The sequence below is a fragment of the Canis lupus genome, chromosome 25 (assembly GCF_048164855.1).
Source record: "Canis lupus baileyi chromosome 25, mCanLup2.hap1, whole genome shotgun sequence".
NCBI classification, from domain to species: Eukaryota; Metazoa; Chordata; class Mammalia; order Carnivora; family Canidae; genus Canis; species Canis lupus.
The window spans coordinates 44,975,634-44,990,369 of record NC_132862.1 but is presented as its reverse complement, the minus strand read 5'-3'; the positions used below and the strand labels follow the sequence as shown (position 1 = coordinate 44,990,369).

The 14,736-nt window shown below is 41.7% G+C and overlaps 1 protein-coding gene across 41 annotated transcripts in view; it reads right to left on the bottom strand.

The window, feature by feature from the left end:
• Nucleotides 1-14,736, bottom strand: part of CACNA1C (calcium voltage-gated channel subunit alpha1 C) — a 746,185-nt gene that overhangs the window by 139,079 nt on the left and 592,370 nt on the right. For all 41 annotated transcript variants that reach the window (XM_072799571.1, XM_072799575.1, XM_072799573.1 and 38 more), the window contains 2 exons: nucleotides 8,717-8,877; nucleotides 7,596-7,821 (listed from right to left, as the gene is read on the bottom strand). In XM_072799571.1, coding sequence (XP_072655672.1) covers nucleotides 7,596-7,821; nucleotides 8,717-8,877 — 387 coding nt within the window. The remainder of the gene's footprint in view (nucleotides 1-7,595; nucleotides 7,822-8,716; nucleotides 8,878-14,736) is intronic.

Here is a 14,736-nt window from a genome sequence, read left to right as displayed (position 1 = left end):
CTCTGTGGCTGGCTTGACACCTGTACTTTTTGTTCCTTTGAAGCAGAATTAAGGTAGGAAAGCTGGTGCCAGTGGCCTAGCATTATAAGAGGTATACAGCTTGTTGAACAGACGGTATCCATCCCTAATGTGCACATGCTTGGAGATGTTTTATGTGCTCTCTAAAGGACTGAGACAAAGGGATTGTTGTATTGATGTTGTGGCAAAGAGCATTATTAGGGTTCAAAGAAGAGCTGGAATTTGGAGCCTGACATGCCTTGGCTGATAGCAGGAGATAGAGTTAGGGGCCTCATTACCACTGATATCGATGATATTTGTAGGTGACAGGTGGCAGCCTCTGAACAGGGTGACATGAAATAGCATTTAAATGAAATGTTGGCAGCCCTGCAGGTCCTGAAGCACTCTCCTCCATAACGTCAATCTGATTGTTGGTGGCTGTTACTGTTATGGCGTGAAGATCAGATGATGCCTCAGGTCCCAGAATCACTCTCCTTTTTAGATATATTAGCTTCTAGACATAAAAACTAAAAGGGTTAACCACATATTAGCAATCAACTGAGGCTTTTATCCTAATCAATTAAAACCATGAAGCACACTCACAAAAAAAAAAAAAAAAAAGAGCTTTGGAGAAAAGTGAGCAGCAGCAGAACAGTAATGTCTTAGGCCTCATAGAGAAACAGGAAAACAAAATATATTGTCTTCAGTGCACACATGCATCCACATCTACAGAAGTCTCCATTCTATATTTGGGGATTCGCAGCCCTATATGTATATACTCAGCTTTTGAGACTCCCCTCCCCCTATCCCACCACTCTCTGACACTTCACTGGCCATGGTCATCCTTGAGATCAACTTTTCAATTCTCCTGTGGCTCTGAATCATTCTCTCCAAAGAGGTCTTTGCTCTCCCCATCCCCTATCCAACTCGGCCCACTGTTCCCTCTAAAAAGTAGAGAGCATGTGAGGGTTTTCTTACCCAAGCTATTTCTTTGTTACCTAAAATCCCTCACTTGTTGGCTATGGCTTCACTTTGGTTACCTTTTCCCTCTGCCTCTCTTGGCTTAAGTGACCATCGCCTGCTCAGGCATCCTGTATCTCTATCATTCTTTCTGCTCTAAGTCTGTTTGGGCCCTATGGACTTCTTTCTCCCTCATCCTCAATGACAGAAAGTGACCTAAGCCTTGCTTGAACTGGAATTTTCATCCTGTGAACCTTTGCTTCAAATAGCTCAGGGCTGGGTCCTTTACAGTCTAGGTATGGAGCAGATCATTGAGCCTGCTATAAATAAAAGATCTTCAAAACAACAGTACCAATAGCTTTAGGGTGCTTTGTAAATGCTTCAGCCTACTTCCTTTCTGTTCTAAAGAAGTTCATAACTAAATTTATACCTGTCCCATCTCTTCTCCTCCTGAGGGATAAACCACCCCCCACCCCAACAAAATTCCTTTCAGTGTTGGTGGCAGTGATCTATTGTTGGTAGAGTATTTATAAAGCAAATTTCATGTGGTGAATCTATGTGGTATGAGGCTTCTGCACATCATTCCTGAGGGAGGGTGGAAGAATGCAGGTCATATGAGATACTTGGGGGAAGCACAGTAGGCTCATTCAGGGAGGAAGCTCAGCCTTGCCCTCACCTCTCCCTGTGCCAGCCACAGAGACATATGAGGTTGGTGTACAAGGACTAGTCCTTCAGTAAAGTTGGCCCCTGGTTCTGTAAGGCACAATAGATCCTGGAGGAATTAGTGTGATGGGAGGCTGAATTAGGCATATGCTCATCCAGGAAGAGCCAAACAGAATTTTATAATAGGGTCTGGAATAGCCAGGGGCACAAGGCCAAATCTATCAATTTACTTCCTGCTGATACCTACTTCTGCTCTTTCCATCCTAAGAGAATGCACATTTTATGTGTTTTACTTTAGAGTCAAACCCTGCCTTGGATAACAAGTTCAAAGGTCTTGTCTTCTCTGTTTGTATCAGAGGTCTTGGCCACATTGAGAAAGGAACCTCCTGGGGTAATGTAACCTGGTCATGCTGGCAAGGCTGTCTGGTCTTGACCTCCTGTGAGCTCCTGGACCGCAGAGCTACTCAGTTCTGCTAGTGAGCCCCTGTATCAAATGTGTCAGGGTTAAGAAAGGAGCACATTCAAGTCATCCTCACCTGTGTCTTCTTAATCCCCAGTAGATGATACGAGCTAGTCACCATCCCAGAGAATAACCACCCTTCATGCTAACGTCAGTAAGCAGGCTCTTGAGTCTGAGCTGCCTTCTCCATAGACCCTGACCTGGAAACTGGGAGATGCTAAACATATCTCTTTAATAATGGTCTTTAAGGAGCTCAGAACCTTCATGGTGCCCTTAGAGGGCTAGAGTGGGGAGGATGGGGGTGGTGTAGGATTGGATCAGATGCTCATGGCCAGACTGGCAATTGAAATGGAGACATTTAGAGCCTGGGGAATTTGTAAAAGGCTCTCACCTTGGGGCTCTATGAAGCCCATATGTGATCGTGATTCACCAGTAAATCTGTCTGTGCTGAGTCAGCCCAAACTCACATTTCAGGGCCTGGGAAGAGAGCCACAGGGGAGGAGCAGTAGGAGAAAGAAAGGGATTTAAGGTTTAAGAGAGAGAAAGCAAGGGCTGGGGGGATTTTAGTGCATTTAAAAACCAACTGTATAAAAAATGAGATGTGATTAGTAGATTGGAATCACATCCAAATTTAGTCTGAGGTCTTTCTTCCTCTCCACAGAATGTATACATACTTGATATTAAAAACTGGTAGCATTCAAGAGCTCCCAAACCTCAAATCAGGAGAAAGAACTCAACCTATGATGTGGCTGGAAGGCCCAATGTCATGGGTAACGTACCCAAAGATGACAAAGATTTTGGCAATGTGGATGCCTCTCTGTTCTCACTGAGGCAGGAATCATGCCTTCTCTATTCCATAATTTATCACTCCTAATATTATCAACACTTAGGAATTGACTGATTTACAGTAGAGTACAAGGTTCCCAGTCTTCCTTTTTTTTTTTTTTTAATGAGACATAGGATAGGTGGCATTCATACACATAGTATACTCTTTTTTTTTTTTTTTATAGATGAATGTATACACTTTATTGTCATGGTTAGATTCTGAGTTTCTAGGTGATAAGAATTAAACATTAAAATGTCCTTATATCTCCTCTGAATCATAATACATACACATTTGATACATGTTATTTAATGAATAGAAATCTAATACCTCGTTGACACGGAGGCCTCTATCAGCAACTAAGGCAAAAACATAAACAGGAAGATGGCTGTTGCTAAGCACACTTTTTCCAAAATTTCACATAGTATACTCTTGAAAGCATTCTCAGATTTTGACAAAACACTAAAAAAAAATAAGCATGCTAATTATTCACTTTCATCACATATCATATTCATATTTGTAATATACTGAAGACTTCAGGGAGCGTAAAGAGTGGGAAGTCCAGACCATTCTTGCTCGTTCATAAAAGCATTTGGGAATGCCAATGGCCAAAGGTGAGGGTGTCACAGGAACAATATTGAATTTACTTGTATTTATTTATTTTTTTGGAAAAGAAACTGTTCAAAAACTTTGGTATTGCAGCTCCTATAATAACAAAATACTTGCTACACACTGTTCAACTGCTCTGGACATACTATTGTGTTTTGACATCATGGTGGAAGACTCTAGGTCTAGGTTAGTATTCCAAACTCAGACCACAGGTCAGGACCTATGGTGAGGTGAGGAAAGGGAAACTTGGAATTATAGGAAGGGATACATGAATCCATATATACACCAAGCATTACAGCATTCTAAATAAATAGCCTGTCTTGTGTATAAAATACTACTTTTCAAATGTGCACAGGTGTATAGGAATTAATAAAATTAAAATAATTTAAAAGCTTTGCTGAATTCCTAGTAGCTCTTTATCATTATATGTTTCTCCAGTCAAGAATTCTCAAAAAGTACAATCTTAACATGGTTAGGGGCTACAGTGTAGAGTGTAGATGAAAGAATCAAGATTTCCAATGATATATGAAAGTCCCTATTTTAAGGCAGGGAAGAGGACAAAGGACAGCAGCAGGAAATTAGCAAGGGTTCTCAAGGTGAAGTCATTGAACTACCAGCATGGAACTCTCTGGAAGTTGCTGGTCAAAATCTCTAGTAGTGTGGGTCCTTCATGAGTTCTCTTAATGAGTCCAACTAAGTTTGAGAATCAAAATCACTGGTTCAGAATGCATTGTAAAAAATGCTTCTTAATATACAAATATTGAGATATCACAAAATATTCTCCAAAAGGTTTAAAAAGAAGAGAGAGAAATATGCTTTCTTGATGGCAGGACCATGCACAGATAACCCATCTTGAGGGACCATGATATCTACTCCCAGCCCATATCTTAGGTATTGTCTTGGTTACTAGAGTATATTTGAGACAAGGTTCAGAGGGGCATGGGATTCCCCACATAGTTATAGACTCTATGTTGTTTTCTAAAAGCTCCCAGAGGGGTCAGAGGCTTTCAAACAGGAAGATGATGGCCTTTGCCAAAGGAACTTCCAATTAGATAATTAAATTATTCTGTTTATAGACTTTATAGAGACCTGAAAATACCACCAATCTTTCTTGTGGAGGAACTATAGGACACTCTCTGCAAAGACAGATTTTAAAAAATGACTTCTTGGCAATAGTTTCAGCTTAGATATAGATAAATTATTGATTAGAAGTAGAATGACTGTCAAATCTCTTCAAGATGCTATGACAATATCTAAGAACAAGAATTCTTTTCTATAGGAATCTAAAAAACGAAAGCAAAAACAAATTCCCAAACACACAGACTTTTGAGAATTCTTTAGGGGGCACTGAAAACTGCAAGTGAAAAATAGCTTTCACGAGACCCAAGGAGGAGCAAGCAGAATCAGAGAAGACCTAACATCAAGAACCAACTTGTAAAAATTCTTTAAGTCGTGTCTCTGGGACGAAGATGGCAAGACAGTTTAGCAGTCAACTCCACAGTTCACGGTCATGGTTAGGAGCACAGAACCTGATGTCAGACAGATCTGCTATTTAATCCCAGCTTCACCCCTGAGCAGTTTCTGTGGCCTGGGAAAGTGACTTAAGTCTCTAAATCACAGTTTCCTCATCTGTAAAATAGGAATAATGATAATAGTGCCCTGCTCTGACCCTGTCTTACAGATGATAAAGTCCTGATGCATGTTAATAATAATTGTTATTATATTTCTACTACTTTTACTACAAACTAAGGGTTTTCTGTAATGTCACGATATTCAGGGCATTCAGAAAGAGCTTTTTCTAGGGTGAGAAGTGTTAAACACATGGGGTTAAATTCTGCATGTTCTTGGAATCCATCCTGTAACATTAAACCTTCTTCCCCAGGGACTCTCTCCTGTTCCTGACTTGCCATAGCATGTATTCTTCCCATCCCAACATTTGCCAGCTCATTTTTATTCTGTCTTAGATTTTCTTTCAGCGGCTCTCAGAGCCTCTACTCTCCTTCCTCCAAATAACAACAATGATAATAATTAGATTAATAATAAACCCTCTGACTGTTCAGTGTCCCTGGGTCACTGACCCCTGACCCTTGACAATACCACAGGAATGAGTATATGCTGGGGCATCACTGAGAGAGCCAAGAACAGAACAGCAAACTAAGGGTGGCTTTGCAAGCCCTGACACTCACACAGCTGAATTCAGAATACACTGAGCAGGGTGTGGTTACTTCTGGGTCTTTGAATGAAAGGTACCAACCCCATCCTCTTTTATCCCCAACACAATCGAATTGATGGTTTCAGTGTCCCTATTACCAGCTGGGCTCCCAAAGCAGAGACTCTTATAGAGGAAGCTTGTACCTCTGGGGAGTAGAGTTTGAGCCCCCTCTCTACCACATGTTTCTAACATGTCCCTTCAAGGTTGACCACAACCCATAGTGAGAAATACCTATTATGCTGCAACTGAGACATATGTCCCAAAGATTTTTCTGAAACAATGCTTATGACCATGTGAGGCCTTCTGATATTTTCCTATTCTATTTCATTCTTTCATGCAAAATGAGAATGTGAAGAAATTGGAGCCTGTATACATTACTAGTGAGAATGCAAAATGGTATAGTCTCTTCAAAAAACAATTTGGAAAACAATTCCTCAAAATCTTAAATGTAGAGTTATCAAATGATTTAGAGATTCCATTCTTAGGTATATATCCAAGAGAAATGAAAATGTACAACAGTACAAAAACTTGAATATGGATGTTCATAGCAGCATTATTCATAGTAGCCAAAAGGTAAGATAAACCAGATGTCCATCAACTGATGAATGAATAAACAAATTCAATGTATATCCATACAATGGAATATTATTAAGCCATAAACAGGAATAAAGTACTGACACATGCCATAACATGGATGAATCATGAAATCAATATACTAAGTGAAAGAAGCCCAGTCATAAAACATCACATACTGCATGATTTCATTGATAGGAATTGCCAAGAATAAGCAAATCTATAGAGATAGAAAATAAATTAGTAGTTGCCACTTGGAAGGAAGGTGGGGTAATTGATGAGTGGGTATGGGTTTCTTTTGGGGTGATGAAAATGTTCTAAAACTAAATTGTGGTAATGGTTGCAAAACTCTGTGAATATATAGAAAAAAACTGAACTGTACACTTTAAAGGGGTGGATTACATACTCAACATATGTGAGTTATATCTCAATAAAGCTGATGAAAAATGATGGTTGTGATCCAATCAATTGATTTCACCACCCCAAATGGGTCTCAACATAGTTGAAAATTACTGTCCTGGAGCATGCTGCCCACCCCCATACCCCCGCCTGTGCCTGTCCTCTTCATGAGAATCATGGCTTGACCTGGGGAGTGGGGGAGGCTACAGTCTTTGGGTGGGGGGATGTACAGGCAGATGGAGAGGAGGTGAACGTGTAGAAGGAGGGGTGAGAGCCATCTGTGGCACAATAGCCATCATCTTTCTCCAGTTAAGGAATCCTGACTGCATTTTCGGCGGCACATGCACAGCAAAAGGACCACATTGTTCATTCTCTCTAATAGCTGGGATGGCCACAAGAACAGAACCTTTGGAGAAATCTCTGCAAGAGCTCTGAAAGGGGCTGACTTAGCCAGGGTGGGTGCCCCTTTGGGTCCCTCACCCTTTCTTTTCTCTCTGCCTTCTCCCTGCTTTCAAACATGACGGCTCAATCTCTGGAAGCCACCTAATAACCCTGGAAGTGGAGGGCAGCCCTAAGGCTGTCAAAGCAAAGGACAGAAGGGGACTGGGTCCCTGATGACTTCTTGAAGCTACCTGGGTTTCCCACCTCTGCACTTCGTTTATATAACAAATCCCGAGTTTGCTTATGCCACTGAGTTATCTCTGGTATTAGCAGCCAAAGGAATTTCTAAATGATATGCCATCTAAATGAAGAAAAATTCCCCTCCATCATATATGAGACAAGAATAGACCTTTTAAGAAATAACAGCTACTCTCCCACCCAGGCCTTTCTGCCTTTCTTGCCTTCTGGAAGAACTTCTCCCCGAGTCCCAGTTCCCAAGGGACATGAAAACCAAATACCTTGTGATTTTAAATATCCGTAGGAGCCGGACACATCTCAGCACAGAGATGCCCAAGGGAGACATGATCTTGGTCTCCACCAGGATGGTCTCCAGGATGCCCCCACACACGATGAAGCAGTCGAAGCGGTTGAAGAGGGACACAAAGTAGGCCTGCAGGCCCAGGCTATACATCTTCAGCAGCATCTCTGCCGTAAAAAGGGCCAGTAGTGCCTTGTTGGCCGTGTCTGGTGGGTTCAGGCAAGGGGGCAGGATCCCAACATGGGAGTGAGAGGAGGGAGGCACAGAGGAGGAGAAAGGAAACAGTAATTATCACCATCTCCCTTTCCAGCCAGGACACCTCTCCCCTGTGTTGTTGCCAGAACAGAACAATTGGGGCCAAACTGACAGGAAAGGGGTATCTAGTTATAATCACAGTAAACATGATCTACTACACATCAAGGGTTTGTGTGCTGATCTTTATTCTTCCCAGCCACTTTTTCAGAGATGAGGAGTGAGGTTCTGAGAGGTGAGTAATCTGCCCAAATCAATCAGCCAAAAGGGGGAGCCAGGCCCTTAGTAATTCATCCTCTACACTGGGAGGCCCACCAGCACCCGGATCTGCTTGACTCCCTGGGAGTGGAGCTGAGGCACTGGCTAGGGGTCCAGGGGAGGGTGGTGGGTATTAACAGCCCATCGAGAACAGCTCCTCATGCTCAGGCCATGACAGTCCTCTTTCCTGGCTTTTTGCTCACCTCATCCACACGTGTTCTGGCAGGCCTACCTGAAGGCTATATAGTAAGGCCTGAAGTACTGAAAATCCAATCTGGGAAGTTGGCAGCCAAGGGCCCGAGATGGCCAAATGAGAGGCAGCATGTGTTCTTGTCACCAGCAGTGACTGTTGGGACAGGCAGACTGTGTGGGTCCAGCCAGATGAGACACATCGGTTTACAATGAAGTTGTGCATTTTACTATGGGGCTGGCAAGCTGTCAGGCCCTTCGTGTCCCCAGCATGGTGCCTACAAAGAGTCACAGCCACTGGCGGTGTTCCCATCAACTTTGTGCCTGTGACTATTTCCTCCCTAGGATTCAGGGATGAGTTAGCAAGAGTAAAGCAGGATAGTGCCAGGGATAGCCTCTCACCTTGGACCTCTGTGAGCCAGTGGGGCTGATTGTAGTGTTCTGAGGCGATGGTGAGTGTGTTGAGGAACACCAGGAAGATCACAAGCCAGTAGAAGACATTAGACTTGACTGCAGCACGACACTTTCTTCTGCAGAACCGATTCCACCGGCGCCAGTAGCGGCTGGAAAAGGAGCAAGGAGAGAAGGAAAGAAGGAGGCAGAGGTGGCTGTGAAATTCAGTGTTTTTCCAATCTGAAAGGCACCATCATGGTTTCCTTTCTCCCCTTAATGGACCTGGCCTTAGCAGAGCGGTGCAATCTGGTGGCGAGGAGATAAGCTTCCTGTCAGGTTAACTGGGCTCTGCTTACTTATGTGGTTTTGGGTGTGTGTGGCCCCGACCCTTCTAAGCTTTGGTTCTTCCATTTATAAAAAATAGGAATAGGGCCAAGCTCACAGGGTTGTTGTGGGGATTGATAAAATACCATATAAATGCATCTGGTATTAATGTGTATTTTTATTTTATAATAATGACATTATTCAAAATTGTATTGTACAAATTAAGAGCATTATTTGTAGTGATGGTAGTAGTAGGACTACTAATGTTTACCATTAATGAAACCTCATCCATGCTTGTTATTGTACTAGACATTTCTCATGTCTTCTCTTTAATTCTTTAAATAATCCTGAAAAGCAGATGTTACCCTGATTTTGAGGATGAGAAAACTAAGGACCACAGAGGTTGAGTAACTTGATTGTTACCACATAGTGGCAGAGCCAAACTTGGTTTTCTCCCCCCAGTCCAGTCTCTTGCCCAGGTGCTACCTATCTATAAAGTATAATGGGTAAATCTGGATCAGAGGTTCTTTGCTTTTATGGCATTATAGAACATTTTGAGAATCTCATGAATGGTTACTTCCTTTGTTCAGAAAAAAATGAGCATACCCACACATACACACATCTCTATATGTAAGTTCATGCAGCACATGGCCCCTTGGAAGCTTGGCCATGGTCCATATAATATTGCTTTGGTTTCTTGGTTAGGGATTTATGTCAGTGATTCTCAAACCTGGCTGTACATAAAATTACTGGGGGGAAGCTTAAAAAAACCCATAAGCCCTCACCAGTACCTAGGCTCCAACTCCAACTAAATCTGATTCTCTGGAAGCTGGGTAGTTTTTAAAGCTCCCCAGGTGGTTCTAATCTGTAACTATGGTTGAGAACCATTAAGCTAGATGGTCCCAAGGAGTCACTCACATTTTAAAATTCTATGATGGAAGAGTTTATAGCTTGTCCCTAATTTCATCCTATTTAGATACAGTAAAAACTACATATCTATGTTTGGTAATTCCATTGACCAAACATTTAATACTGACAGTAGCAATAAAGGAGAGAAAGAAGGGGATGCTGGAGAGGTGTTTGGGAGGGAGACCACAGAGGCCAAGCTGAGGATTTCCAAAAAGAGACTGATGGGATTTGATTTTAGAAAGCCAAGCAACCAACAAAACAATGTCTAGATCAGGGGAAGTATGAGAAATGCTCTTTCGGCCATCTGAACTGGAGATGATGAAGCAGTAGCCTTATTAATGGAAAAGAGGACACTGAGTTCGCAATGCCATTTTGGAGGCAGAATCAATTGGACTTTGAGCTTGACTGGATGTAGAGGGTAAGAGAGAAAGGTACGGAAGGGACAGCTAAAATTTCTAGCTGAGGCAATTTGGAAGAGTGGCTCCTCTAACCAATTTAGGTACAGACAAGGAGAAGCAGTGCTCTGGGCAGGGAGGTTGCTATGAGGAGAAAGGAGGGGCACTCAGCTCAGGAAGTAGGCCTGTGGTCATGTATGTAAAGAGACCCAGCAGGCAGTTGGAAGGCAGAGCCCCTGTTTGGGTAATAAAGAAGGCAGGGGGAGGAACAAAGCAGCTTCTCAGAGCAACAGTCCCTGAGTATCTGTATTCAGGTCTATTTTAGGTTTCCAGAAATGCAGACCCCACTCACCCCCAGAATTGCCTTTCCAGATCACTTGACTTTATCTATATTTTCTACCTACTATCTGTGGAAAATCCTGTTACCAAATCTTTGTTAACATCTATTATGAGATTAGAAACGTGAGCAGTACATCTAAGAAGAAAACTGTTTCCTTGGAACAGCAGGGAGAACTTAGCTTTTGGCTTGCAGAACAGGGAGGGAAAAAAGAATTAATCAAATAATATTCTGATCTGACCCTAACTCACTGAAGTGCTCAAATGCCATCTCCAGTGAGTGCTATGCTATGGAGAAGCTGGAACTTGTCAGGGACAGGGACACTTACCTGCTATGTGGGGCTAATTCACTACATAGAGAAGAAATGTATCAGGGTCAGAAAATTAAGGTTTCCAAATGCATAGGAGGTTTTCCTCCCCCAGACATACCACCATGGGTAAGAGTGAGGATGGGGGAAGGTGAAGAGAGGGGCAAAGGATGGGACAAGGGGTCCTAGGCAGTCCTCAGCCTCCTCTGGAATTTGCCAGGTCTTGGTAGTGAGGAGTCCTATCTTGCCAGGGCAGGACACTGCTTCTTTCCTGTCATTGTGGTTATTAATACTATAGAGAAATTTTGTATGACTATTTTCTCCCTGAAAAATGAAATTTCAGGACAAACTCTATCTGACTTTAAATAGCTTACATTGTAGTTTCAAAGGGTGTTTTAAATAGATATAATCTTATGTGAGAGGAATCACGGATAATTGTTATTTGGAGTCCAAAGGAATCAAGTGTGCATTCTTTTACAATAAGTAGAAACGGACTTGGAGTCAGGTTAGTACTGTGAACTTGATTAAGCTACTCTTTTCTCAAATTTGGGACTTGGGGTGTCACGTGGCCAGGCCTGTCCGATGGGTCTGGAACTGCCTGACTCCCTGAAGGAGTGGCTGTCAGAGACAGGGTAGTAGCTGTCAAATGTGCTGTTCCTGTGCACAGCCATTCAGGGGAGTCACATTTTTGCGCTGGGTGGGGGTGGGGGTAATTACTATCCAGAGAAAGTATTTAAAGATAATTATACACCTCCCACTCTTCAAAATATAGCTTTGCTTGACAACTGGTTTCCTGGCAACTCTTCCTACGGTATAATAAATGTAATGATTTATTAGAATGTGTAAATTTATTTGTGTGTTTACATATGCATGGAGGATATAGAAATTAAATGATAAAATAGGGAGGAAAAATTTGCTCGTTATTCACGTTTCCTTCATATTAACTAGAAAAGTTATTTATTACTTTAGAAATAGAAGTTCCCACATGTAGACATAGGACAGAAGGGTGGATATGAATGTGCCTGATCTATTTCTTCAAAATTCTATATCGATGAAGTCCCATGGGAAATTTCTGCTCAACTCACCCTGGGATCCACCTTACCAATTCCTAATTATGGACCCTGCTCTTGCCTTTCCACCTACGTGGACTGTCCCCACAACTGCAGGACCTCCCCTTTCTATGTCCTGCCCATTCTTAAGGGCTAAGCTCAAGTCCCAGCCTCTCCATGGTAAACTTTTCTAGTCATTCCAGGCTCAGAATTCCTGCATTTCTCATTTCTCAGAATTTCTGCATTATTCATTTTAGGCGTACGTTAAAGAAATATTTATCAAATACCTATCCTGGGATAGGTACAAGATATTCGTCAGTCAATGCAATAGATACAGCCTTTTTCTGCGTAACAGTCATGTGGGCAATCAAAGAGTATACTTAGCACCATGATGGCCTTTGCAGAGGTGCCATAGGAGCACAACAAAAGGCCTCCCAGCCAGTGGTGGAGAAGCCAACAAAGGTCACACACAGGAAATGGCTTCCCATTTCCCCAGATTGTCAGCTATGTTTTACTGTTTGGTTCTTGCCTCTCCAGTGAGATCATAAGACTCTTGAGGGGACGGGACTGTGTCTTGCACTTTGATATAGAGCCACAGTACTTAGTGCAGTCCATCTTACATGGTAGGCATATTTGACTGACAGGCTGGGAGAACAGCAGAGACAAACTCTATGCAGATTTTCTTGTCTTCTCGCTGAAGACAAGGCTTGAGAGCTGTGGAGCTCTTGTGACCCAGGGATGAAGGTGAGGGTGAAGAAAGGGCATCACTCCTAAAAGAGTTTGCTGGGCACATAATTTTGTACAGGCATCTAGAAGAGCAGACAACATCAAAATAGTGGACACTTTCAGCTCTTTCTAGTGGCCAGAATAAGTTTCTATCTTTTCTTTAACTGAGAACAAGCAACATGGAAAAATGATTAAACTCTTTCATATACTATACGTAACTTAGAATGGACTATCAGAGAGTAGACATATTTGGATATATGCCTTGTCCCAGCTGCTCATTTCACTGGAGATGGGGCAAGACAATCCTCCCAAATTTTAGAACCCTACGGCGTTCACTTCTGTAAAGTCAAGATCTAGAAACTCCAGCAGGTTATCTGATTAATCCCTGCAAGTTGCACAAGACTTTCTAAATCATTTATTTCTTAGCTCTTTAAATCCTATTCCTAACAGTGAGCCCCACGTGTTGCAAAATCCTTATTGTGACTGATTCCTCCGTGTGGAGACTTGGGTTATTAAAAGAATACCCTAATACTGCCCTAATATTATGTCAAATAATTTGCTGAATTTCCCCTAAAGTCTCTCTTCTAGAATTTCTTTTAAATAAGCTGTGACTTTGTATCATTCAGTATTGCAAAATAGGCTGGCTGGAAACTCAAATTATCTTGTCATTGTTAAACTGAGAAAATGATCAAGATACTTTAATTTTTTTAACTCAAATTTTAGAATCTTTTCTAGAGTAAAACAGGCTCTTCACTGCTTATAAGGTTATTTATGAGTTGCAAAAATTCTCTCTCCATTTTCCCTCTATGCTACTATGCTTTTCAATTGTGCCTGACACAGACAGGCAGAAAGTATGAAGACACATTCTTCTTGCATCTGTAGTGGAAACCTTCGCAGCAGACAGAAACAGCTCTAGGTCTACTTTGATAATTTTTATGGAATTTTCAATCCATTGCCAGCCTTTGATATTTTTTAAACATACACCCTCAGTGGGATGTAGCATCTTAGAGGGCCATCATTTGCTATCTGCTCAGACCTTTTAGGGCCATACTGTCTGGTATAGTAGATATAAGCCACATGTGGCTCTTGAGCACTTGAAATTGGCAAGTCCAAACTGAGACATGTAGTAAGTGTAAAATACACATTGGATTTCAAAGACTTAGTACAAAAAATATCTCATTAGTAATTTTTATATTTACATACTGCAGTGATCATTTTTTAGATGCATTTGGTTAAATAAATTGAGATTAATTTCACCTGTTGGTTTATTTTTTTTTTACTTTTTAATCTTACTACTAGAAAAATTTAAAAAGTGCTAATGCAGCTCAATTATACTTCTATTCAACAGCACTGCTGTAGAGCTATGGGCCTATGCCTAAGATATAATAGCTGAGCAGAAACAGGGTTTAGTATTCTTGGGCAGAATCTTTCACTAAGCTAGCATGGTGATTAGCAATACAGGACCTATGTATGGGTTCTGACTTAGCCAGATGGGAGTGACCCTCAGCCTCTCCCAGCCTCAGTATCTTCATCTGAAAATGGGTTGGATAATAGTGCCATACTACTGGTAGTATGCCTTTTGGGAATACAGAATCTTTTTTCTGTATTTCTGTTGTATCTTGAATAGTAGCAGTAGAGGGAGAAACCTTTCCCAGAGATCTAATGGCTGGAATACAGGAGGTTAAGTAAACAGCAGGTGGGGCTGAGTCTCGAAGCTTAGCAAAGAATCTCAAGGTTTAGGGGGGCTGCTGTTCTTCTCTTTTGTCAAAAGCATGGATTATACCATAAGCAACTGGATAGAAGAATGTTCCCAGTATTTTCTGGGCAATCTCTCACTAGAAAGAATGTGTATAAAGATATTGTTTCTCTTCCAGTCCTTCAGATCATGTTCATCTATTTGTTCACTCATTCATTTGTTCATTTATGATTCATTCATTTGCATATAATGAGAACGATATTTTGGAAAGGTTTTCTTTCTTAAA